The sequence below is a fragment of the Eubalaena glacialis genome, chromosome 7, assembly GCF_028564815.1.
Source record: "Eubalaena glacialis isolate mEubGla1 chromosome 7, mEubGla1.1.hap2.+ XY, whole genome shotgun sequence".
Taxonomy (NCBI): Eukaryota; Metazoa; Chordata; class Mammalia; order Artiodactyla; family Balaenidae; genus Eubalaena; species Eubalaena glacialis.
This window is the reverse complement of record NC_083722.1, coordinates 23,728,360-23,753,940: the sequence shown is the minus strand read 5'-3', so window position 1 is coordinate 23,753,940 and position 25,581 is coordinate 23,728,360. Positions and strand designations below refer to the sequence as shown.

Genomic DNA, 25,581 nt, shown 5'->3' with positions numbered 1-25,581 from the left:
AAGTTGAAATGCCCACATCTGTGCATGGAGGGAGGATGGGGAGTCAGAGAGGCCAACACTGGGGAAGGCAGGAGAGTGAGGGAGCCAGGGGACTGGGCCCCATGGTGAGAGTGGCCGCCCTGGAGTGGGCGGCCTTCGGGGCAGAGCACCTGGTTCCAGGTTAGGCAACGAGGAGCCGGGGCAGGCCAGCCAGGTGGCCCCAGGGGCACGGTAACCCACACTGCAGCCACCCCTGCTGCTGAGTAGGCAGATACCCAAACTGATTACTTCAGCTCCTCCCGGCCACACCAACATCCCCCCCACCCCGGCACCTACCCCTCCGTCTCTCCTCCCCTCCCCACAGTGACTCCTGCCCGGAGAATGTTCAGCCCTGACATAAAGGCCCCGGGTGTTCACGAGCTGCTGTCACTCAGGAGGCCACACAGTCCAAGATGGGTTCTTCGCGAGCATCCTGGATAGGGCGTGTGGGAGGGCAAGGGATGTTGGCATTGCTGCTGGCCGGTCTCCTCCTGCGAGGTAGGAGGCTGGGGGCCCTGGGCACAGAGAGAGTGGGGAGTGGAGGGGGCAGGAATGCAGATGCCAGGTCAGGGAAGGCTCGGGGGAGCCCTGCGTGGGGAGAGTCCAGGAGAGGACCCAGCGAGGGGGGGAAGGGCAGGGGCTCTGGAATCTGATGCTTGAGTCTGGGGGCCGCTCCTCACTGCCTTGGCACCTCAGGCAAACTGCTTAAATTTACTGAGCCTCCGTTTCTGAAACTCTAAAAATGAGGCTAAAGTTAACACCTAGCTCTAGTTTCTCTATGAGTCTCTAATTAAGTAATGTATGCCACAGTGCTGTCGAATTCCTAGAGAGTTATATAATGTTGGCTGTTGTTGTTATTATTGTTATTATTATTATTAGAGTGCTAGAAGATGGAGTCGATATTTAATAGTCATAATAATTGTTACCATTCATAGGGCCCTTTTTATGTGCGAGACACTCCACTAGCACTTTAAATGCATTAGCCCGTTTGATCATTAGAAGGATGGTGTGAGAGAAGTGTCCTCACTCTACACAGGGGGACACTGAGGCTTGAAGAGGTTGGGAAACTGGCTCAAGATCACAAATTAGAAAGCAGTTAAGCCGGGATCCAAACCCCAGGCTGGGTGACTCCGGGGCCTGTGCTGTTGATCACGGTGACCTTGCCCATAGCCCCGTGGGTGGGAGCAGGCTGTGTGGCATCGGGGGAGCAGAGGAGGAGCGCGGGGGGGCCCTGGCTGATTAGTGCAGCAGAGTGAAGGGGGCGGGGCTGCGGGCAGAGCTGGGGTTTGGTGTGGAGGTGGATGCATTGAATTTCTTTCTGAGGAGAGAATGGGGAACTCACAGATTGTGGAGACCTGGTTTTTGGTGGGGTGTTCGAAGGAGGAATGGCAGTAATAAATCATGTCTGATGCTTTCTGCTTTTGTAAAGCACCTTCTGCATACATGGTCACATCTAGTGCTCACCGTAACGCTGTGAGGAAGGCAGAGCAGATCTGGCCTCTCCAAATGTATGACCTGAAGTACGTGGCTCTGTCCACACCACTTGGGACCGGAGGTGGTTGAGGTGGGGAGCAGAGGAAGGGTGGGGGAAGGTGAGCCTGGGTGAGGAGCAAAGGGTCAGTTAAGGAAAGAAGTAAAGACAGAAGCGGTCAGATGTGGGCCTGGGGGCAGACAGGCACACGGTGCTGGCCAGCTGGGAGACAGCTGATAAAGGTCAGGGGCCTGGAGGAGGGCTGCATCCTCATGTCCCTGAGCTGGGCTCGGGGTGCAGGGTCCTGTCCTGCTGGTACAAGCGGGTTCTGAAGTGACAGTGTGTGCCCCCATGTCCTGGCCCCCACCCAGCTTTCTTGGCATGGGCGGTGCCGAGGCGGGAAGCAGAATTTCCATTCTGTACCCCAGCCTGGCCTCTCAAGGGGAAGCTGGCGACCCAATCATAGTCCTCAAGTGTCCTGTCCTCTACTGCGGTCCCCCCACCCCTCCCCCACTTTCTCTTTTCTCAGCGTCTGTTTGGCTATTTTCCCTCCCTTCTCAGTCCTCTGTGGTTCTGTCTTTCATCTCCTCCTTCCGTCTGGTCCCACGGTCTCCCCCACCTCTCAGCGTCTCAGTCTCCCCCGCTCTCCATCTCTTTGGGGTCTCCCTGCCTTTTCCACCCCAAACTCTCCCCGGGCTCCTCTCGTGAGAGATCAGAGTAGCAGATGACTGAGGTGGGTCTGGGAGGGGAGAAAGAAAGTCCAGCCTCTCTGGCCCTTGCTAACCACTACTTTCCTCCCCAGGGACCTTGGCCAAGAGCATTGGGACCTTCTCAGACCCCTGCAAGGACCACACGAGTATCACCTCCCCCAGTGACCCCTGTCTCCTGGGGAAGGGGGGCTCCAGCAGCTTCAGTAGCCAAAGTGGCTCCAGCAGTTCCAGCAGTTTTCTTTCGAGTTCCAGTGGCTCCCATGGTGGCTCCAGTGGCGGCTCCAATGGCTCCAGTGGTGGCTCCAGTGGCTCTAGTGGTGGCTCCAGCGGATCCATTGCTACCCATGGTCGTTCTTCAGGATTTTCGTTATTTAAGCCAGGAACGGGGTATTCCCAGATAAGCTACTCCTCTGGATCTAGCTCTAGTCTACAGGATGCATCTAGCTCCTCCCAGTCAGGAAGCATCAGCTCCCAGTCTGGAGGAGGCTCGAGCTCTTCTGTTTCCCAAACCTCTTCAATGTCCAGCAGCAGTGGCCCGAAGGTCAACGCCAAGCTGCACCCCTGTAGTTCCAACATCCCTGACTCTCCCTGCAGTGGGGGACCCATCGTCTCGCACTCTGGCTCCTACATCTCCAGCTCCCATTCTGTGTCTGGGGGTAAAATGCCTGTAGTGGTGGTAGTGGAGCAGCATGGCTCTGGTGGCCCCAGAGTGGGTCAAAGCATCCCCTGTAGCAATGGTGGCCTTCCAGGCAAGCCCTGCCCCCCCATCACCTCTGTAGACAAATATGGCAGCTATGAGGTGGTGGGTGGCTCCTCTGACAGTTATCTGGTCCCAGGCATGACCTACATCAGGGGCAAAATCTACCCGGTGGGCCACTTCATCAAAGAGCACCCCGTCAAAGGCTCTCCAGGGGTTCCCTCCTTTGCAGCCGGGGCCCCCATCTCTGAGGGCAAATACTTCTCCAGCAACCCCATCATCCCCAGCCACAGCTCTTCTAGTTCCAACATCTACCAGTCGGGAGCTTCCTCGGCCATTGTGTTCCAGCCAGTGGGCTCTGGTGGAGTCCCGCCCTATGGCGTTGGCTCCAAGGGCTCTAAGGAGCCCTGCTCCCTCTCCAGCTCTGGAGTCCACAGCAGTTCTAGCCTTTCCAGCAGTTCTGGTTCATCTTTCCATTCCTGTGGTGGTGTTTCCCAGAGGCCCAGCTCCTCACCAGGCACTGGCTCCTTCAGTGGCAGCTCCAGCTCCCAATCCCATGGTGAAATCATCCTTCAACCCTGTGGCAGCAAGTCCAGCTCTTCTGGTCACTCTTGCATTTCTGTCTCCTCCTCAACATTGAGTAGGGGTCCAGCTGGCTCTTCCCAACATGACTCCTCAGCTGGTGCCAAGCCCTGTGGCTTTGGTGGCTCTGGAACTATCCCCTGCCACTCCATCCGGGACATCCTAACCCAAGTGAAGCCCCTGGGGCCCCAGCTAGCTGACCCTGAAGTTTTCCTACCCCAGGGAGAGTTACCTAACAGTCCATAAAGCAGATTTTGCCTACACACATGTGCAGGCATACACACACACACACACACACACACCCCATCTCCCAGGTGGGAGAAGTCCAGGGGCCCAGCCATGGGGGTAGCTCAGTTTCCACCCTCCCAAGAGAGCTGCTCTACTTCCCCCATTGTCCCAATGTGGCAGACTCTCCCTTATCAGCTCTTCTTTCTTTACCTCCCCAAATTGTAGGCTCCAAATCCCTTTCCTCATTCTCTCCTACTGTTTAGATTCCCATTGTACTGCAGTGCCCTCCCTGCCTGATACCCTCTCCCTAGAATTTCCTCTGCCATTTCTTTGAGATGGTATAGTCCATTGGCTAAACCTACTCATTCAGATTCTTGACTGGGAACCCCCTGAAATGTCCTACAGTAACTCTGATGCCTGGACAAGCCATCCCCTCCCCGCCCCCCTGTCCCCCCTTTGCCAAATAAAGCACAATCCGAACAGTTATTTGAAAACAGTGACCATTTTTCACTGATCTCATTTCACCATCTGGTCAACCAGCATGATATGCTGTTGGGTTCTCACACTCCCAATTCCACTCCCATCCTCCATTATAGAGCTCACCACACCCTTTGTGAGTTCCCAACATTCCTCTTTGTCTCTCAAGGTCTCCATCTCAGTCCCCCTTCCTGGCTGCCACTTCCCTCAACGTTCAGAGGCTTCCCTGTGTGTGGGAGATAGCAGGGTATCTGCAGAGACTGGAGCAGGCTCCCTGCTCTCTCTGAGTCCTGGACAGATGTCTCAATAAACTGTGTGAACTAGATTAGACTTTTTGCCTTCTTGGAGTCCTGGGTCTCCTCTTGGGACCTGAGTGATGCTCTCCTATGCCTCTAAAGGTCCTGTGTCCCCCACTTTCATTCATAAATTGGCCTGGTATTTCTTACATCTTACAGCTCCTCCCACAAAGGAGGAAAGTCATAAATATTTGTTGAACTGAAAGCAGGGGTTAGTTGGTCTCCCAGATCCTTCCTCTCACATCTCTTCTCTCTCGTTGCCCCTGGAAATCCATTCTTGTTCCACTGCCCATTCACTCTGCAGTCCTCCCCTCTCCTTACATAGAGCCCTAATGATTTCCTCCCTCTCCCCACATGGCTCCTTCTCCTCATCCATTAGATGGCCTCACCTTCTAGATGCCATCCTCTCTGGGAGTCCCGAGCATCGATTTCCTGGGTTTCTGGGACACCAGGAGCCTTGGGAAGGCTGGAACACAGCAGCCCGGACCAGATTCCTGGGGACTGAGTAGGAGCCAAGGGGGGCGTGGTTCTGGGAGCTGTGGGTGGAGGAAGTGAAAGACAGAGAGGACAGGAGCATGACGGGTGTGCAGCCGAACACGGTGACTCACTGGCCTACGTCGAAACGCCCCAGCCCGTGGTAGAACAGTGTCCTCCCCAACAGTGTCCTCTCCACCTTCACACTCCTGCTGCCTCTGCTGTGGTTCTAGAGTGAGAGCTGGGAGAGGTGAGAGGGCCGAACACTACAGTGGGGAAGGGGAGGTGGCCTCCATGGGAGAAGACTGAGAAAGTGGACAGGGTGCCGAGGGCCACGCGACTATGTCCTGGAGACAGCAGGGAAGACACTGAGGCCAAGGAAGCTCTCATGCCCCAAGGAGGGGAGGGTGGGCTGTGCTCACCCTTACAGGAAGAGCCTCACCCCAAAGCACAGGCCACCTCTCAGAGCCTCTGCTTGGCTGCAAAGGAATTCACCCCTACCCTAGGATCTAGCTCATTCCCTCCTACTGGGATGATGTCAGCTGGCCCCAAATTTAGGACTGTTGTTGAATTCTCGAATCGGCAGAAATATGTTATGTTGATCAGAAATGACCTGGGGCAGCTGAGCCAACCTGCAGGGTTGACTGGAGACAGAGGAGGGCTCCAGAACAGTCCTGTTTCTGTCATCACTGTGGGGTCACCCTTGGTTACCATCTGCCCCCTGGACTGCAGCCAATGACAGGAATCAAGGCCCTCAGAGTCTCTGTGGACCGCAATTGTGGGAGGGATGCAGCCTCTGACACGAGTATTCCTCTAGTCTCTGGTGTGATCCAGGTCAAAATGTTCTGAAAAACTGGTGGATGTCACCCCAAAAGTCTGCTGCCCTGTACCCACTGGACAGACCTGCACTCTTTTTTAAAAAATTTTTATTGGCGTATATGTTGTCCACTGGCCAGATTTGGAGAGGAGCTCTTTACCCTTCTAGTAGCCAGCTAGCAGGGGCTGGGGATGAGGATGGAATGGTAAAATCTAACAGCTAATATTTAAACTTCATGCAACAAGAGAAGCCTAGTCTGGGTGCGTCTTGGAAGCAATAGAGAAACAAAGGCGTTTAAACACTTTTTATTGGAAAAATTCAAACATATTTAAGAGTAGACAAAATACTTAATGAATCCCTATGCTCTCATCATTCAGCCTTAACAATGATCAACTCATGGCTATTTGACAACAGCATTTCAATGCCCTCCTTCTACTTAGTTGGAAACATCTGCTCTCTCTCTCTCTCTCTCTCTCTCTCTCTGTATCTCTTGTATTCTGTGGATGCATTTGACCATCTAAGGTAGGCAGACTTGTGCCCTCCCCATCACCAGAGATGTCCATGTGTCCATGTCCTGATGCCTGGAAACTGAATATGTGAGGTTCATAGCAAAGGGAAACTGTTTGCAGATGGAATTACGGTTGTTAGTCAGATGACCTTAAAGTAGAAAGATTATTTGCAGATGGAATTACGGTTGTTAGTCAGATGACCTTAAAGTAGAAAGATTATCTGGGATTATTTGGGTGAGTCCCATGTAATCATAAGGGTCTTTAAATATGGGAGAGGGAAGAAGAGGAGGTCAGACTGATGCAATGTGAGAAGATCCTGCTGTTTCTGGCTTTGAACATGGAGGAAGGGGACCATAAGCCAAGGAACTCAGGTGGCCTCTAGAAGCTGGAAGATGCAGGGAAATGGATTCTTCCCTCGGGCCTCCAGAAAGGCTCTACCAACACCTCAATTTTAACTCAGTGAGACCCATGTCGGACTTCTGCTCTTCAAAATTGTAAGATAGTAAATTTGTGTTGTTGTAAGCCATTAAGTTTGTGGTTACTTGTTATAGCAGCCATAGGAAACCAATATACCATCATCTCTTAAGGATAGGAACCAGGTCTATTTCCCTAGACACAGGGTCTCGTCTAGGAGCAGCCCCTCAGAAGGGGGTCACTTCTGCACCCCAGATCCTCCTGCAGGTTGAGGTCAAGACGATGTTGCTATGGTCCATCTGGTCCACTGGTTGCCTCCTCTTCCCCTTCCCTCAGGCCTCTTTGCCCGGAGCATCGGTGTGGTGGAGGAGAAATTTCCCTGAGACTTGGGGATCAATCTGCCTCTGCTTGGGCAACCTTCCTTGACCGGCCCCTCCAACTCGGAACATCCTCAGCCCAGACCAGACCCTGGGCCTAATGATTTAGCAAGGGCTCCTCTGAAGCCCAAGCTATGGGGATGCACGAGAAAGGGGTGCTGGAAGAGAATGATCTGGATCCCAAAGAGAAACAGAAGCAGGTGTTTCTATTGCTGAGAAGTCAGTGAAGAGATTGGGACCCCAAGGGTGAAGGTCCTCATGTGCCTGGTGTCGGCAGCCAGGAAGGGTAGGGCTGGCAACCAGTGATGAGCTGTCAGCCAGGACACCTGGGTTAGGAAGGGGTGGGGAGCTTGAGGAAAGGAGCAGGGTGGGAACACCCAGCTTCCCTGGGTCATACAAGTGGCACCTGTTGCCACAGAACGAATTAGGAACGAGGTGGAACGTAGAGATATATTGTTTCCACAACCACTGGCTCAGCCTGTTTCTGATGTCCCCCGCCCACTAACAGGATAAAGGGCTGGCTGTCTTGGGGCTGAGGGAGATGCAGAGCAAGATGCAGGGCCATGTGGCAGGGAGCCGGGCTCCTCTGGGCCTGCTCCTGGTCTGTCTTCATCTTCCAGGTATGGAGGCTGTGCCAACCTTTGGGCAGGAGTGGACTGGTGGTCCTCGGGGAACTGGGATTGAGGGAAGAGGTGAAGGTGGGAGCGTGTACAGTTGGGTCGCTGAGGGAGGAAAGAGTTGGCACAGGCAAAGTGGAGGGACTTGAAGCAAAGGGAATCAGGGAGTCAGGGAAGGGAGGGCACTGAGACTAAACATCTGGTCCACTGGTTGCCTCCTCTTCCCCTTCCCTCAGGCCTCTTTGCCCGGAGCATCGGTGTGGTGGAGGAGAAATTTCCCCGAGACTTGGGGATCAACCTGCCTCTGCTTGGAAAACCTTCCTTGACCGGCCCCTCCAACTTGGAACATCCTCAGCCTGGGCCTAATGATTTAGCAAGTGATCCTCTGCAGCACAATGCTTCTCCATCACATGGCTCTCAACCTGCAGGAGGTGCTGGGGTACAGAGGTGGCCCCCATCTGGGGGGCTGCCCTCCATGGATTCCTGGCCCTCGGAGGACCCTTGGCCGACGATGGCTGCTGTGGTCGACGACCATGTGGGAGAAGTGCTGCCGGAAGAAGAGTCCTACTTTTCTAGTGCGGCTGCCCTCCCTCCGGGCAGCGGGCCTTTGCCTGCAGAGACCTCTGCATACCCCGCGGACACCTCACCTGAGGCTTCACTCCTCCACGAGGACTCTGAATCTAGACGGCCACTCCACTCTAATGTGCTGGGTGCCCAGGAAAAAATCCATGCCCGACGCCTTCCCTGGTCTGTCATCAACAAAATTCGATGGCCATTTCTGCCTGGTCACTCCTTGGGGCCCCTGAATCCCGGTCTATTCTGGGGAGGTAGAGTTCTTGGCACTGGATGGAGACCAAACCCCTTGCCATACCCTATGGGAATCTGGGGTAACGGTAATCAATACCCAAGTACTGGCTGGGGGAGTATTAGTCAGTATCCAGGTACCACATGGGAGATTATTAATCGGTATCCAGGTACTAGCTGGGGGAATAGTCATCTACACCCAGGTATTAATCGACTTCCTCCCAGAGTTCTCCGTGCTCCTGGCTCTTATTGGAGCACCCGAGCTGGCTTTCCCAATCCTCAAAACCCTGGGTCACAGTGGAGTTAGGAGAATGACAGAGGGGGACAACCCTAAGTTAGAAGTCAGAGAAGGGAGTTCTGCTCCCTCCCCTTGCAGTGTGAGCTAAATCAAGATCCTATCAGCTGTTTTCTAGCGTCCCCTCCACTTTCACTGCCTCCCTGCTCCCCATATGCTGATCTCCAATAAAACACAGCACTTACTGAATCCACTTCTCCTCAGTGTCTTTGTTTCTGGGTGCAAACTGGAGTTTTGTCCATCCCCATTTTCTAGTCATCCTCATGTGCCTCTAGGGTCCTCCTGACACTCTCTTGCTATCCCCATCCTTTGCAAAAGATCAAAGCCCAGGTGTTTGAGGGTGGGGCCTCGTGGTCTCATCTGGGCCAGGTGGGAGAGCTGGTTCCAGAACTGTCCTGGAATCTGAAAAGGGAAGGAGAGGCAGCAGGACTAACTGAGATGGCACCTGTGGCAGGAGGCAAGGATGAGGTCCAGGAAGTTGGTACCAGGGCCAAGTGGGGAATGAATACTCTTTGATTCAGAGACACAGAGGGTCAGAGAAAGTCATTTTTGTCTATGCTTACCTTTTCTTCCCAGAAAGTTACGGTTCTTGGAAGTGGAAGAGGCATTGATCTCCCTTACACGCATCGCTTGGTACATTGTGTCCCAGAGAACCACAGACTTTGGGCATTTGCTGAACAAATAGCAGACCTCAATAGAGGAAGAAAGGAAAGGGAGAAGGGACAGGAAGAGAGAAACTTGGAGCCAACAGTCCTGCCTATGGCAGCATTTGATGCTTTTATTCTCAAGTGATGACACAGTCTCTTCTTTTGGTCACACTACCCTCCCTTTGGTTTTCTCAGGAGCTCAGTATCCTTGTACAGGAGTTGGAGTGGGGTGAGGAAGGGTCATTCTAAGAAAGTGCAGAAGGAAGTTAACAGAAGCTGGTGGGGGTGCTGGGGTTTCCAGGGGGCACACTCCTGGTGTCCACCCATGTCTTCCCATCACCAGCCACACCACCCTCTATCACCCCAACCTCCTTCCCCAATTCTTTCCCACCCTGGACTCTCACTTTCTCCCTGTCCTGGGGCAGGCGGTTCTGTTTTCAGCACCTGTCTCTTCCACAAGCCCAAGCTCATTCTCAGGCTTGGTCTCATTTCTGTCTGTCCCTCTTTCTGGCTGCCTCCCTCTCTCTAGTCACTCCTATTTGCACTTTTAAATTCTGTGTCGGCACTCCCCTCCTCTGTTCCCCACAAGCACCACAGGAAAGGGACTTTGCTTGTTCACTGCGGAACTCCCAGCACCACGGACAGCGTCTGGACCTAGGTCAGCACTCAGCAAACACTGAGTCAATGCACTCGCACTCTCTCTCTGACTTCCCTGTTTTCTCTCTTCTTCCACTTTATTCCTGAGCCACAGGGCTGCACACAGACTCCCATCTGTACTGCTACCATGCCCTTCCCAGAGCCTCACTGACATCTCCCTAGAAACCCCACAAAGCCCTTCTCAGCTTGGGAATGCTCTGTACATTCCATTCTTTCACCTTCATTAACAACTGTGAGGAAGAGGTTGTAAAATAAAGAAACTGAAGCTCAGAGAGATTAAGCAATTTACACAAGGTGACATAGCTAACACGTGACAGAGTCAGTGACTCAAACCAAGTTTTTCTATCTGTCCAGGGAGTGTTCAAGTATAATATGCAATTAACAAAAACCCATCTAATTTTTAATTGAGTACCTGCTATGTGCCAGACTCTGGATGAGTTGCTTTCACAACACCCTTCCAGCTAATTCCCACAACAATCCCATTGTGTAGGCACTGCTGGGCCCATTATACAGGTGGAGATACTGAGGCCCAGAGAGGGAGGTGAGCCAAGGCTGACAGAGGTAACACTGAGCTGAGGGAGTGCAGTTCATCCACTACTTGGTGCTGATGGATGGTCCCGGGTAGCCGTGGTCAGCTTTGTCAGACTGGTCTTTGCTTTAGGGTTAGTTGCTGCTATTAAAAAAAAAAAAGTGAGATTGGTCAGTAATCTGTGATATAGTAAATGTCCTAAGGTCTGCAGTGGGAGCTGATGCTCATATACAGATTTTTACATTTTTATTAGTGGTTAATTGGTGGAAGTAACTGCTGGAGTAGCAGGAGTCATTTCTCGAAGGTCCCGCAGTAGAGAGAGCACTTGGCAGGAAGTTGGAAGACGAGATTCCCCTTCCATGTGCCCACACAGCTCTCTCTGCTGTGTCAATTTAGGCTGGTCATTTGCCTCTGCAGACCTTAGTTTTCTCATCTGTAAAATGGGATGAAAGCAGATGTCCAGTCTACCTCACAGGATTGTTATGAAATTTAATTAAGATAATGATAGGACTTCCCTGGTGGTGCAGTGGTTAAGACTCTGCGCTCCCAATGCAGGGGGCCCAGGTTCGATCCCTGGTCAGGGAACTAGATCCCACATGCATGCCACAACTAAGACCCAGCCACAACCAAATAAAAAAAAATAAATGATAATAAATAAATAAATATTTTAAAAAAGATAATGATAAAGTACATTAGAGACTGAAAAATGGAACAGGTGTAAGGGCCTGATTATAATGCAAAATGTCGTCTCAGTGAGGCAGTCCTGGTGGCATCACAGAGAAGGAGAGTTCTTAGCCCACAATGGGCTGGTCGGTGAAGTGGCTGTAGTTGACTTCACGGTTGACTGTTGAGTGTGGTGTGATGCTTCCCCCTGGGAATTACACTCAAGAGAATTATTCCAAGATCAAGAAGGGAGAGTCGGCTTCTCCTTGAACTATTTCATTCCTCAAACAAACTTGTGTTCTCTCAGACATTTTTCACTTACACACACACTCTCGGGTGATTGTAATAATGGCGTCCTTTATCACATATTTACCATGAACAAAATGTGTTACAGGGTTATCTCAACTCTCACAACAATTCTAGGATGTACTTACTCTGATTATTTCTATTTTACGGGTGAAGAGACTGAGGCTCAGCAAGGTTAGGTAACTTGCTGAAGGTCACACAGCCAGTAAGAGGTGGAGCTTGGGTATGGTACCATTTGGAAACCGCAAGCAAAGTTGGGCAAACTGCACAGAGCAGGTGAAAGCAAGATTCTCCAGCCCCTACAGTTTAATCACCACCTGGAGTCCTTCCTCCAACACGTTCATTTTCAGCCATTTTCATGTCATCTGAAGACCAGCAGCCAGGCTGTGGTTTTGTCTCTCCAGACCAAATGCCTGCCTCTTGTGTTCCTCTCATTCCACTGGAAGGATGTTCCCTATTGCCTTTTTATACCTCTTTCTTTTCTTTTTATTTTTTTCATTGTTTGGCAGCTCGCGGGATCTTAGTTCCTCAACCAGGGATAGAACCCTCGCCTTCGGCAATGAAAGCGTCGAATCCTAACCACAGGACCACCAGGGGACTCCCTCTACCTCTTTCTAGGTCTGCTTTCTCCCTTTGCTGTCAGGAAACTGGTAAACACATCCAGAAGACACTTTTACGAACCCAGCTTGTCACACGTGAGAGTGAGCACACCAGCCCTCGGGAAGATCGATCACATGCCAGGGTTTCTAGTTCTGTCCACTCACAGAATATCCTGGTCAAGGAGGCCTGTACAGTCCAGGGGAGGGATAGTGGGAGGAGAATAGGTGTTTCAGGTCTTAGAGGCATGGTCATGGCCAGGGTAGGAAGGACCGTTTTCACATTCTCAGTAGCAATGACTGCTCGGGGCTGTTACTGTCCCCACATAGATCAGTGGGGTGGATATGGCTTATCCTGAGGTGGTAGTAAAGTTGGTGCTATACCTGCTGTTTGGTTTAAAGCAGTGGGCTAGGGGCTTCCCTGGTGGCGCAGTGCTTGAGAATCCGCCTGCCAATGCAGGGGACATTAGGTTCGATCCCTGGTCCGGGAAGATCCCACATGCCGCGGAGCAACTAAGCCCGTGCACCACAAGTACTGAGCGTGCGTTCTAGAGCCCGTGAGCCACAACTACTGAGCCTGCGTGCCACGACTACTGAAGCTCGCGTGCCTAGAGTCCATACTCCCCAACAAGAGAAGCTACCGCAATGAGAAGCCCGCCCACCGCAAAGAAGAGTAGCGCCCGCTCACCGCAACTAGAGAAAGCCCGCGCGCAGCAAGGAAGACCCAACTCAGCCAGAAATAAATAAATAAAATAAATAAACTTATTAAAAAATAAATAAATAAAGCAGTGGGCTAGGCTGATGTGAAATAATTTCTGGTCTAATAGGGTCTCCAGTTAGGCAACCCCCACTGTGGAAAGGTGGTAGAAACAAGTTGTGAACTAGTTTTGAGACCATTTAGTCTTTCTTGGCCTCAGGAAGGCAGTTATGACTGACTGAGCGGAAGCCGTTTTCTTTAGCATCTTTCCCACTGTTCCTCTGTCTCCTCTCTATGTACCTTTTTTCTGTGCTTAACTGCTCCCTGGCTACCCAGGACAATCCATCAGGATTCCCCTCTGGCTGGTCTGACCACCCATCCCATGCACTGGACTTTCCCCCTTGCCTCACCCCCATCAAAACCCACCTCTCCTGTACCCCATTGCTTTGGGGCTCTCTGTTCACTGTGACATTGTAAGATGCTGAATTCAGAAGAACTAACTCTGTTAGTGATGAACAGGGGCGAAGATGATGAGCCTAGAAAGATAAAACCAATCTACTATGTTAGTGGACCCTTAATTATCTGACCCCAGCCTCCCCTCCTGGAACACAGTGCCATTGTCTAAAGGACTTTAAGGCATTTCTGTGTAATGTAAAGTTTGTTACCCTTATGAGTTTGTTAAACAATTAACATTTAAGCACTAAACAACCTTCCTCTGCATACTACTTACATAACTACTACCTCAAAACTTACAGATTTAATAAACCAAATTTTATTCAAACATTGATATTGTTTCGCACTTAAACCAATTTAAGCATTTAATTCAGATCTCAAGTCTGATGTGTAAGATTCTCTTAAATGTCTTAAACCCCTTAAGCAGCAAACAAACACAAAAGTTATTATACCATTTACAAGACCAATCACTTCACTTCCACTAAAAATCAGTTATGAAAGGCTAGTTCCATGGATTTAAACTTATTTCTTTTTTTTTTAATTCCTTAAATTCTTTTTATTTTTTAAAAAACCTTTATTTTTTTTCCCCGTTGCCATAATGGATTTTTATTTTTAAAACTTATTTCTTTATTCTCCTTCTCTTTCCTCTTCTCTTCTTGGGTTGGGTTGCCTTTCTAGGATGTCAGTATTTTCTCTTTTTATCCCATCCTGAGGTTTCAATAAACTTAGGAATGGCATTTTGACCACTTTAGTCTTGTCTGGACATGAGGCGTGGTTGCACAGTTTATGATTCAAATCTGGGCTGCTGATCACCAGCATGAGCTGTTGCTCTTTCCTTTTCCTCCCCGCCCCTCTTCCTCTTTCTCCTTTCCTCCTCCTCCTTTTTCTCATTCTCCTCTTCCTTCTTCTAATTAAAGAAGACTAGTTGAGTCAATAAAACTTAAAAAAAAATTTCTTGAGATATTAATTCACACACCATACAATTTGCCCATTGAAAGTCTATACTTCAGTTTTCAGTATACTCACAGAGTTGTGCAACCATCACCACAATCAATTTTAGAACGTTTTCATTGTTCCCCAGAGAAACTCCGTGCCCATTAGCAGTCACTCCCCATTCCCCTTCCCCTAGCCCTAGGCAACCACCACTCTACTTTCTGTCTCTATGAACTTACCTATTCTGGACATTTCATATAAATAGAAAATACAATATGTAGTCTTCTGTGACTGGCTTCTTTCACTTAGCACAATGTTTTCAAGGTTCATCCATGTTGTAGCAGATATCAGTACTTCATTCCTTTCTATTGTTGAATTCTCTATTATTTCATTGTATAGGTACAACACATTGTATTTATCCATTCATCAGTTGATGGATATTCTGAGCTGTTTTCACTTTTTGGCCATTATGTATCATGGTGCTATAAACATTTGTGCGCAAGTATTTGTGTAGACATATATTTTTATTTCTCTGGAGTATGTATCTAGGAGTGACTTTCTGGGTCACATGGTAACCCCACGTTAAGCCTTTTGAGGAACTGCCAAACAGTGATTCTCCAAAGCTGCTTTACCATTTCACATTCCCACCAGCTGTTTATGAAGATTCCAATTTTTCCATATTCTTGTCAACACTTGTTATTATCTGTCTTTTTATTAGAGCCAGCCTAGTGGCTGTGAAACCGTATCTCACTGGAGAATAAAACTCTTTTTAAGTGCATAGATTTTAGAATTTTGCAACCTATTTCTTCTCCTTAATATAACATACTTAAAAAATCCCTCTTGATCAGTGGATTTTTCCACTCATTATGATACATTTTTCTCTCATTATGATATGCTGACTTGATCTATTAGCATTATTATATCTTAATTCTTATTTGTATCTTATTATAATTAGTAGGGCATTCTAGATATTTATTCTAGGAGATGAGGAATTGGGTTGACTTTATTAGCTCTCTTTTTTAGTGATTTTGTTGTTGTTGTTGTTAATTTATCGTTTTGGTACCTACTATTGAAATCACCTTCTTGGGAATTCCCTGGTGGTCCAGTGGCTAGGACTCTGCACTTTCACTGCTGAGGGCACAGGTTTGATCCCTGGTCAGGGAACTAAGATCCTGCAAACTGTGCGGTGTGGCCCAGAAAAAAAAGAAAAGAAACCACCTTCTTCCTTTCACTATTGCCTCAGACATCCTCCCTTGTCAGGCATTCTTATTTCTGCTAAAGTTCATACTTAGAGTGGGGCTACTTGGCCTTCTCACAGTTGCCTGTGTTTTTTTCTTTTCCGCTTATGTAGGTGAAAGAAAGCATCTCTCTCTGCTTTATAACCACACGCATAATTGACAGAAGAGACAAAATGAACAATTCCCTTTTGATTAAAATCCATTTTTAACAACTGCATCCTTTCTCTTCTGTTACAGACATCTTTTGTGCACTTTGTATGAACCTTTATCTTTTGAGTATCATAATGATCTCACAGCCTCTACAGCCACAATTGACTTCAGTAAACCATAATTATTATTCCTCCTCCTCGTCTTCTTCCTTCTCATGCTCAGTTGTCTCAGGTTGAACAATGGAGATTCTTTAAGTTGGCTCCTTTGTCCTTTATAGCACTTTCCTTGACATTCTTGAAGGTATCCTGGCTTTCTGGCAACAACAGAACATTCAAGTCCTGTCCTAAGTCTTTTCTTCCCTGAGACATGGAATCAGCTAACATCCAAGTCTTGCATTATATGGGTTCTAGTTTCTTTTCTTTTCTTTTCTGGTGCACTGTTTCTGGAAGCACTGCAATACCAAGTCAATGCGCGGAGTGAATGGAGCAAGCTCCTATTCCATCTCCTAGCTCCAAAAATCCATTTAATATATTGTCCTTGGATAGAGGATGTATCAGATATTAAACTGATAAGAACAGATGCAGGGTTCTAGTTTCTTTAGGTGAAGAATAGTATTTGAAACCAAAGGCGAGGTATTGAGGGTCCACATGAGGGTTGGTGGTAACAATGTTACTTCCTCTGTTGACAACTTTTAAGATAGACAATTTACATGGAGTTTGCTAATTTAACGTGATCTGTGTATTGTATCCTACAGTCATGAGCCTATGTGGGTCATCAATCACGAAGACTTTTCACGTCACCAAGAGACTGAAGGAGAGGAACACAACCTGAACCAGGTTGTGTGTGAGAACAAAGCAGAGGCACAGGTGGAGACCAATGTAGGTGTGGGCAAGGTTGGAGGGTTGAGGTGAGGTTAGGACCCACAGGTAAAGTGAGGTTAGGACCCAGAGTCAGTTCACTGTAGAGATTCTGAAGTCATTAGATTGGGACAGGATGAAGTGCTCAGTGATTTCTGCACCTGGCTAGGGTCTGTTTGAGCTATAGTCATTCAGGGTGGGACCATATTCAACCCTGTTATAGGTTGAATTGTGTCCCTCTATGTTGAAGTCCTGACTCTGGGTACCTATGAATGTCATCTTATTTGGAAATAGGGTCTTTACAGAGGTAATCACGTTAACATGAGGTCATTAGGGTGGGGCTTAATCCAATAGGACTGGTGTCCATATAAAGAGGAGGAAATTTGGACACAGACACACACAGAGGGAAGACAATGTAAAGACGTAAGGATGATGTCACCTACAAGCCAAGGAATGCCTGAGGCTACTGGAAGCAAGGAGAGAGGCATGGAATAGATAGATTCTCAGGGCCTTCAGAAGGAATCAACTCTGCTGACACCTTGAGTTCAGATTTCTCGCTCCAGAACAGCGAGACAACAGGTTTCTCTTGTTTAAGACACCCAGTTTGTGATGCTGTGTACGGCAGCCCTAGCAACTATGCAAACCTTTTAACATACACCTCCTTCACCTGCCACCTCTCCAGTCTTCTCTCCAGGATCACCCGAGTTGTTACCAGTCATCTGCAACTCAGTGCAATGGACTCTAAGATAACTTTCTTGAGAGCAGGTTACACTGTTCACTCATTTAGCCGTTAACATTGCACACTTACTATGTCCAGGCACTGGGGCTACAGTAGGGAACACGACTCACATGGTCCCTTCCTCCTGGACCTTACAGGCTAACAGGGGTGAAAAACACATCACATGTTTACACGAAGAATACTGAATTTAAAACAGTGATGTGCTATAGAGCAGGGCAGCCCTGTGTGTGTGTGTGGTGTGTGAGGGGGCTTGGAGGATGGTGGCAGGGCAGGCACCTTCCAGGCAGAAGGAGCAGCTGTGTAGGACTTCCCTGGTGGTCCAGTGGTTGGGACTCTGCGCTTCCAGTGCAGGGGGCGTGGGTTCGGTTCCTGGTTGGGGAACTAAGATCCCACATGCAGAGCGGCCAAAAAAAAAAAAAAGAAGGAACAGCCGTGTGAGGAGGGGAGGTGCTGGAGCAGATCCTGCGGGGCCTTGTAGGCCCTCTTAGAGATTTGGGGTTTTGGGGTTTTATCCATATCTGAAGAACCATGAGAATTCAGAGGTTGAAGCAGGGGAGAAACATATTTACCTTTTAAAGTGATTTTTCAGAGTGGAGAAGGGATTGAAGGGGAGTGAGTGTAGATGAGCTAAGGGGGAGATTTTGATGATGGAGGAGCTTCAGTAATGTGAGAAATGGGTGCAAAAAAGGGCTTCAGATTTGCTGGCTGCTGACTCCAGCTGGGCAAGTCACCCGGAGAGGAAATGACTCCTCAGATGCCTTCACGCGGCCTGGCACAGTGAGTGTTTCATGCACAGGGAGGTGCTTTTGTTTAATTATTGAGTTTGTTTCCTGTTTGTGCCCTTCTTTCTCACATGGGGATCCTCCTGGCCTCTGGCCTTGGTGGTTACAGCCATCTCCTAATTGGCCTCTTACCCACAGGCCTTGTCTCCTGCAGCCCATCCTCAGGTCAGCTCCAGCTGGGGAGAGGGGAGAACGGGGAGGTATTGTTTAAAAGGTATAGACTTTCAGATTTACAAGATGTAAAGGGTTATGGTGATGGATGGTGGTGATGGCTGCACAACAATGTGAATGTTTTTTGTTTTTTTAAAAATTTATTTATTTTATTTATTTATTTTTGGCTGCGTTGGGTCTTCGTCGCTGCCCGCGGGCTTTCTCTAGTTGCGGTGAGCGGGGGCTACTCCTCGTTGCGGTGCGCGGGCTTCTCACTGCAGTGGCCTCTCCCATTGCGGAGCACGGGCTCTAGACACGTGGGCTTCAGTAGTTGTGGCACGTGGGCTCTAGAGCTCAGGCTCAGTAGTTGTGGCCCACGGGCTTAGTTGCTCCGTGGCATGTGGGATCCTCCCAGACCAGGGCTCAAACCCATGTCCCCGGGATTGGCAGGCGGATTCTTAACCACTGCGCCACAAGGGAAGCCCGTGAATGTTTTTAATATTACTGAACTGTACACTTAAAAATGGTCAAGATGGTGAATTTTATGTTATGTGTATTTTAATACGATTTTTTAAAAAGTCAGCTCTAGTCAGGCCACTCCCCTGCTCAAGTATCAGCTGGTTGCAGAACCTGGAACTTGCACTGAAGGTCATTACCACGTGGCCAACTGCCCCTCTGGATTCTGGCTTCCTCTGTTCCTCACCCTCATCCCTGGGCCCTGCTCTAGGCCAGGGCAGACAATACTGGAGGAACTCAGAGAGTGGCTTTAGAACCAGTGAATGCATGTAAGCAAGCAAGTACCTGGCCCCTGCCCAGCACCTGCCCCAGCAGCTGGCCCTCAAGCCCTTGGCCACCCTGCACCCTTGCTCCTCTCACCCACCCCCCTCCTCAGTGAAAAGCAGGAAAGAAAAAAAATGATACCCAGGAAAAAAAAAGTAATAGAGACGTACAGCTTGATCTCTTTTTTAGACGGTATATTCATGGAAAAATTTCCTTCAGGATGTTATTCAGCAGTTACTCCCTGGTGGTGGAAGCTTCCCAGCTTTTTACTTTGTAACCATAGGCACTGTTTGAACTTTTTCAAGGAGCATATACATACAATACTAGGTTTACAATGAAAACAAAGAAACCAAACCAACAAACCAACCAACCCATCTGCAAATGACTCCTTGTTCAAGAAGTCTTTTCAGTGAGAACGCCTCTGCCCTGTGCCTTTCTCATGACATTGAATAATTATGGTTGTAACTACTGTAACTAATGGGCCAGGCACTAAACTCTCCAAACCTGTTTCCTAATCTGTAAAACAGGAATAGTCAGAGATCCCATGTGATAAAATTGCTGAGATGACTCAAGCAAATAATTGCATGTTAAATGCTGACCATAGTATCTGCCACAATAAGAACTTAATAAACTTTTGCTGCTGTTACTATTATTACAATTTTCTCTAATTCCAAACAACCATCCAAGGTAGGCATTATCAACAATATAAATGATGAAAATAAGGCTCAGAGAGGTTTAGTAACTTGCCTAAAGTCACACGGCTAGTAAAGGGCCTCCTGGGAAGTTAGATGGAAGTTCATCACTCATGAGTGAAAGTTGTGGTGAATTTTCACAGTAAATGAGAGGCACCATCTGGGGAAAGAATTGCAGATGTGTTAAGGAAACTTGGGAATAATCAAGTGCAATCAAAGGAAGCATGCCTGGTTGGAGATTATAACTCAGAAAGAAAAAATCAAATTCATGGTACTGGGCTCCATCTGAAGAAAAACTGTGGCTGCAGAAAGGGGTGGCCTTCATGGGATCCAGGAAAGGGAGACACAGGGGACAAGAACTGTGAGCTGTTTAATTGCTCCCTGTAGGGAGACAGGCTTGTTCTGGCCATGAATATTCTTTCTGTTTTAACTTACTGTTTTTTTTTTTTTTTGGTTGCGCCAGGTCTTAGTTGCAGCATGTGAGCTCCTTAGTTGCAGCATGCATGTGGGATCTAGTTCCCTGACCAGGGATCGAACCCCAGGCCCCCTGCACTGGGAGCGCAGAGTCTTATCCACTGCGCCACCAGGGAAGTCCCTGTTGTAACCTACTGTTAATCAGCAGCACCAAATGGCTGTGATGTCAAGTGTATAATAACACTGAACTCACATTCATATTTTATATATCAAAAGATGGCTGGAGGGGACTTCTTATGTCAATTTGATGAAGAATATGTGTGCCACCCATTTCATGATTACACTAGAATATCTCCCTGGATTAAGCTGGACCAACAGCACAGGCACATGGATTACATTGCTCTGAGTGATTCTGCCTGAACATGGTACCACCAGCTGTCACAGGGACACTGGAAGAAACGAATAGACCCTATGAAACTTGTATTCATGATAAGGATGTGGTTGAGGTACTGTTCACTTTATCCCACCACTTCCACCGGGACCTCCTCATCTCAGGAAAACGAATAGCTGTGCATCTCCTGAGATTCTGGTCTCTTTTTACTTTACGGACATTGGGTGCCATGAAATGACTGTGTTTCCCTCTTTGAACTGGCTGCTAGAGAGCTCAGTTCCAAATCTGTGGTATTCCTGCTGGCATGATGTTTACATTAACCTTACTCTTGGTTTTATCTGATTTTTCTAACTCTTCATTTCCCCTGGTTGTAATTCTTTATTGTTTAAGCTATTTTAGATCATGTTTAAAACAAGGCTGGAATAAACAAATACCATATTTATTCCAGGACTGGGATTTATTGTGACCTGGATGCAATGTTCCCAAAGTACCCACCTGTCGTGACTTTGATTTCTTGGTCACCAAGCAACATTCTGACTGGCAGTCAGCCTTCCCCTTCTAGGAATCTTACTACTAGGAGGTTGACACCCCGGATACTGGGCAAGAGCATTCCACCTCAGGAGCTAAATGGTTCCTAAACCAGAGATCCAGCAATATCTTGCGTGTGTTCCAGTTTCTCTTCTGGGACTGGGGATTGTTCTAGAGCTCAGAAGGGAGTTCCTGGGCAAACAGTGCAGCCAATTCTCTTGCTTCATTTTATATGAGGTAAACCCCTCTGTAATGCTTTCCAGGGGAAGACGAGAGGAAAGAACCAGCACTGAGGAAAGACAGAGAGTACTAGGCAGCTTACTGTAAGAAGACATTCATTCTTTTTTTTTCTGATTCATAATTCATTTATTATGAAATCATGTAAAACTCAAATAATTGAAACAGGATTATTTATGTGATCATTAAACCCAGGGCAATTTCTACAGATTTTTAGCCCTGCTTAATGGAAATCTTAGTTGCAGATATATATTTAGCCAGATTTCATTCCAAATATTGTTCTTTCCAACCAATTATTCCTCATTACAGTTGACATGCTGTACTTCCTCACTGTAATAGAGTATAAAAATCGCTTATTCTTTTATTGCACCAAAGAAATACAAAATATGAAAAGTAATACACAACAATCCCCTTGACAATTATTCATGCTACTTATATGTTGTAGTTTAATTACTAACAACTCTAACTTAATCACTTTTTAATAAACTTGCTTTTCAACAGGAATATTTCAACTATACTAGCCATGATATTTACATCATGCGAGAATCAAATTTTGCGTAATAATTAAGCTTATGTTTTATGTGAAGCACACACATAAGACTTATGTTTAGTAGGACCACACTGAAAAGAAAAATGATCATCAGCACAATGGAAATGTAACTCATTAAACAACACAAAGTGGCCTCAAAGAGTTAAAAAGATTAACTTTTATATAAAATTGATGGCATACTATGTTAAACTTATATAGAGAGCCATGAAAAGCTTAAAACTTTTTTAAAGGGGCATAAGAACAAGCTAGTCCAGCATGACCTGCTAGTTTGATAACTGAGGATGGCACCTCTCTGCACTGTGGCATTAGTGTAGTAGTTTTCCACTGCTGCATAGCAAATTATCACAAACTGAGGGACTTAGAAAAGCACAAATTTAATATTTTACTGAGGGACTTAGAAAAACACAAACTGAATATTTTAAAGTGTCCATGGATGAAGAGTCTGGTTATGGGTTTTCTGAGTCCTCCACTCAGGCTTAAATCAAAGTGTAGACTGGGGCTATGATCACATCTGAAGCATTGGGTCTGCTTTTGCAAACACTGGTTGTTCACAGAATTCATTTCCTTGTGATTGTATGACTGAGGTCCCTATTTTCTTGTTAGCTGTTGGACAGGGACCGCTCTCAGTTCCTAGAAGTTGTTTTTTAGTTCTTTGCCCTCTTTACAACATGGCAGTTTTCTCCTTCGATGCCAGCAGGAAAACATCTCTTATGTTTCATATCTCTCTGACCTCTTTTCAAGGATTACTTGATTAGGTCAGGCTCACCCAGGATAGTCCCTTTTTGATGAACTCAAAGGCAACTGATTAGGAAACTTATTTACATCTGCAAAATCACTTCTGCCATATACAGTTCCATAATTATGGCACTAATACCATATCACTACCACAGTTACAAATCCTACTTAGATATCATAGTTACCACAGATCCACAGATATCATAGTTACAAATCCTACTTACACTCAAGGGAAAGGGAGTTTACAGGGCATGTACACCAGGGTGTGGAATCTTGTGGCCATCTTAGAATTCTGCCTACCACAGTATATTTCTACTCTAACTTCTGAATAGCATTTCAGACATCCTGTGGTTATGGGATGCTGAAAGACAATTTTTATTCTATTATTTTTCTTCAAACTAAATTTGGGAGGATGCTCAGCAGAGAGCTATGAGGCATTTGGCTGCTGAATGCACAGGAACCAACAGACAGATCTGAAGTCCTGGAGTGGAAGCTGGCCACCAGCCACTCAGTGCAACAAGAGGTGAAAATGGCTAGAAAAAGCCACAGCTGCACTTTGGTTGTCCACTCTGGCACTAGACTGCACGTTGACCAGCTGGCTTCATCCACTGACATGTAGAAAGCAGAGAGAACAATCTAGGAAAGGGTGAAGAGTAGCATGTTTGGTGCCCTAATGCTATAGCTTCCATATTACCTTCATTATAGATCCTTTACAGACTAGATTTTTTTTCCTGCTTCTTATAGCAAGGAACTGTGGCCTAGCTCTGTTCTTACTGTGGTCATGGCCACTTTTACAGATATCTCTTTTACTGCCATCACAATAGATCACAGTGAAATTATTGCCTGGGTGCAAATCCTAATTTGACAGTTTATTGGCAACACAGCTTTGGGAAGATACCATCTCTTAACCTTAGTTACCTTGCCTATAAAATATACATAGTAATAACAAATCAGAGTTTCTGAGTCGAAATACTTAAAACAAGTGAAGCAACCCAGATAAGTACCAAGAAAAAAGAAAATAAATGGTACTGTTGTTATTGTTATACCTAGAATGAGGTGGGTGTTATAGTTACTTTGCTCCCAAGGTATACCCAGAATCTAGTGCCATGTCTGGCCTATGACATCCACTCAACGTGTGCCTGTTAAAACTCTGGTAAGCCTATCTTCCCCCTTCTGATGTACCCTCAGTCTACACTGTTGTTAGAGTGATAGGAACATGTCATTCTCCATCCTCAATTTTCAGTGGTATCTCACTGACTCCAGAATGAAATTCCCAAACCACAGCAAGGCATACAAGTTTCCTTCCAACCCTTCGAGGAGATCTCCAGCCTCATCTCCCAACAATCTGTCTTCAAGTCATGCTGAACTACTGCTGTAGCCAAAATACCAGGTTTATTTCTCCAACTGCTTCCTTTTCCTTCTGAGAAATTATTATCCATAATTTAAGAATCAGCTTTTCACTTGGGTGGGGTCTTTCACAAGCTCCTAACCAGACAAGATTGACCCCATTTTCCTTTCTGCTTTGTACTTATCTCAACTATGATCCTTTCAAGATTTATGAACTGGTTGGCATAACAACCTCCTTTATGAAACTATGAGTCCTTTTTTTTTTTTTTTTTAGTATTTGAAAATGTGACTTTTTTTTTTTTTTTTTGTCATCAATTTTATACACATCACTGTATACATGTCAATCCCAATCGCCCAATTCAGAACACCACCATCCCCACCTCACCACAGTTTTCCCCCCTTGGTGTCCATATGTTTGTTCTCTACATCTGTGTCTCAACTTCTGCCCTGCAACCCCGTTCATCTGTACCATTTTTCTAGGTTCCACATACATGCGTTAATATACAATATTTGTTTTTCTCTTTCTGACTTACTTCACTCTGTATGACAGTCTCTAGATCCATCCACGTCTCAACAAACGACTCAATTTCGTTCCTTTTTATGGCTGAGTAATATTCCATTGTATATATGTACCACATCTTCTTTATCCATTCGTCTGTCGATGGGCATTTAGGTTGCTTCCATGACCTGGCTATTGTAAATAGTGCTGCAATGAACATTGGGGTGCATGTGTCTTTTTGAATTACGGTTTTCTCTGGGTATATGCCCAGTAGTGGGATTGCTGGGTCATATGGTAATTCTATTTTTAGTTTTTTAAGGAACCTCCATATTGTTCTCCATAGTGGCTGTATCAATTTACATTCCCACCAACAGTGCAAGAGGGTTCCCTTTTCTCCACACCCTCTCCAGCATTTGTTGTTTGTAGATTTTCTGATGATGCCCATTCTAACTGGTGTGAGGTGATACCTCATTGTAGTTTTGATTTGCATTTCTCTAATAATTAGTGATGTTGAGCATCTTTTCATGTGCTTCGTGGCCGTCTGTATGTCTTCTTTGGAGAAATGTCTATTTAGGTCTTCTGCCCATTTTTGGAGTGGGGTGTTTGTTTCTTTAATATTGAGCTGAATGAGCTGTTTATATATTTTGGAGATTAATCCTTTGTCCGTTGATTCGTTTGCAAATATTTTCTCCCATTCTGAGGGGTGTCTTTTCGTCTTGTTTATGGATTCCTTTGCTGTGCAAAAGCTTTGAAGTTTCATTAGGTCCCATTTGTTTATTTTTGTTTTTATTTCCATTACTCTAGGAGGTGGATCAAAAAAGATCTTGCTGTGATTTATGTCAAAGAGTGTTCTTCCTATGTTTTCCTCTAAGAGTTTTATAGTGTCCAGTCTTACATTTAGGTCTCTAATCCATTTTGAGTTTATTTTTGTGTATGGTGTTAGGGAGTGTTCTAATTTCATTCTTTTACATGTAGCTGTCCAGTTTTCCCAGCACCACTTATTGAAGAGACCGTCTTTTCTCCATTGTATATCTTTGCCTCCTTTGTCATAGATTAGTTGACCATAGGTGCGTGGGTTTATCTCTGGGCTTTCTATCTTGTTCCATTGATCTATGTTTCTGTTTTTGTGCCAGTACCATATTGTCTTGATTACTGTAGCTTTGTAGTATAGTCTGAAGTCAGGGAGTCTGATTCTTCCAGCTCCGTTTTTTTCCTTCAAGACTGC

General features: G+C 46.7%; 2 protein-coding genes and 1 non-coding gene across 3 annotated transcripts; 2 read left to right on the top strand and 1 right to left on the bottom strand.

The window, feature by feature from the left end:
* Positions 1–431: 431 nt before the first annotated feature.
* On the top strand, positions 432–3,724 carry CDSN (corneodesmosin). Its single transcript, XM_061194922.1, has 2 exons — positions 432–516; positions 2,292–3,724. Exons 1-2 carry the CDS (start codon positions 432–434, stop codon positions 3,722–3,724), a joined length of 1,518 nt encoding a protein of 505 aa, XP_061050905.1.
* A 3,887-nt stretch (positions 3,725–7,611) lies between these two features.
* On the top strand, positions 7,612–8,798 carry C7H6orf15 (chromosome 7 C6orf15 homolog). Its single transcript, XM_061194921.1, has 2 exons — positions 7,612–7,690; positions 7,924–8,798. Exons 1-2 carry the CDS (start codon positions 7,612–7,614, stop codon positions 8,796–8,798), a joined length of 954 nt encoding a protein of 317 aa, XP_061050904.1.
* A 7,283-nt stretch (positions 8,799–16,081) lies between these two features.
* LOC133095821 (U2 spliceosomal RNA) lies at positions 16,082–16,270 on the bottom strand. Its single transcript, XR_009701683.1, has one exon. It is a non-coding gene; the product is annotated as a U2 spliceosomal RNA (small nuclear RNA).
* Positions 16,271–25,581: the final 9,311 nt, after the last annotated feature.

What these genes read in the sequence shown, in the direction of transcription:
- C7H6orf15 (XM_061194921.1), top strand. Translation starts at nt 7,612, where the DNA reads ATGCAGAGCAAGATGCAGGGCCATGTGGCAGGGAGCCGGGCTCCTCTG. An exon ending in GGTCTGTCTTCATCTTCCAG is followed by an intron (nt 7,691 to 7,923) that starts GTATGGAGGCTG and finishes CCCTTCCCTCAG; the next exon opens with GCCTCTTTGCCCGGAGCATC.
- CDSN (XM_061194922.1), top strand. Translation starts at nt 432, where the DNA reads ATGGGTTCTTCGCGAGCATCCTGGATAGGGCGTGTGGGAGGGCAAGGG. An exon ending in GGCCGGTCTCCTCCTGCGAG is followed by an intron (nt 517 to 2,291) that starts GTAGGAGGCTGG and finishes TTTCCTCCCCAG; the next exon opens with GGACCTTGGCCAAGAGCATT.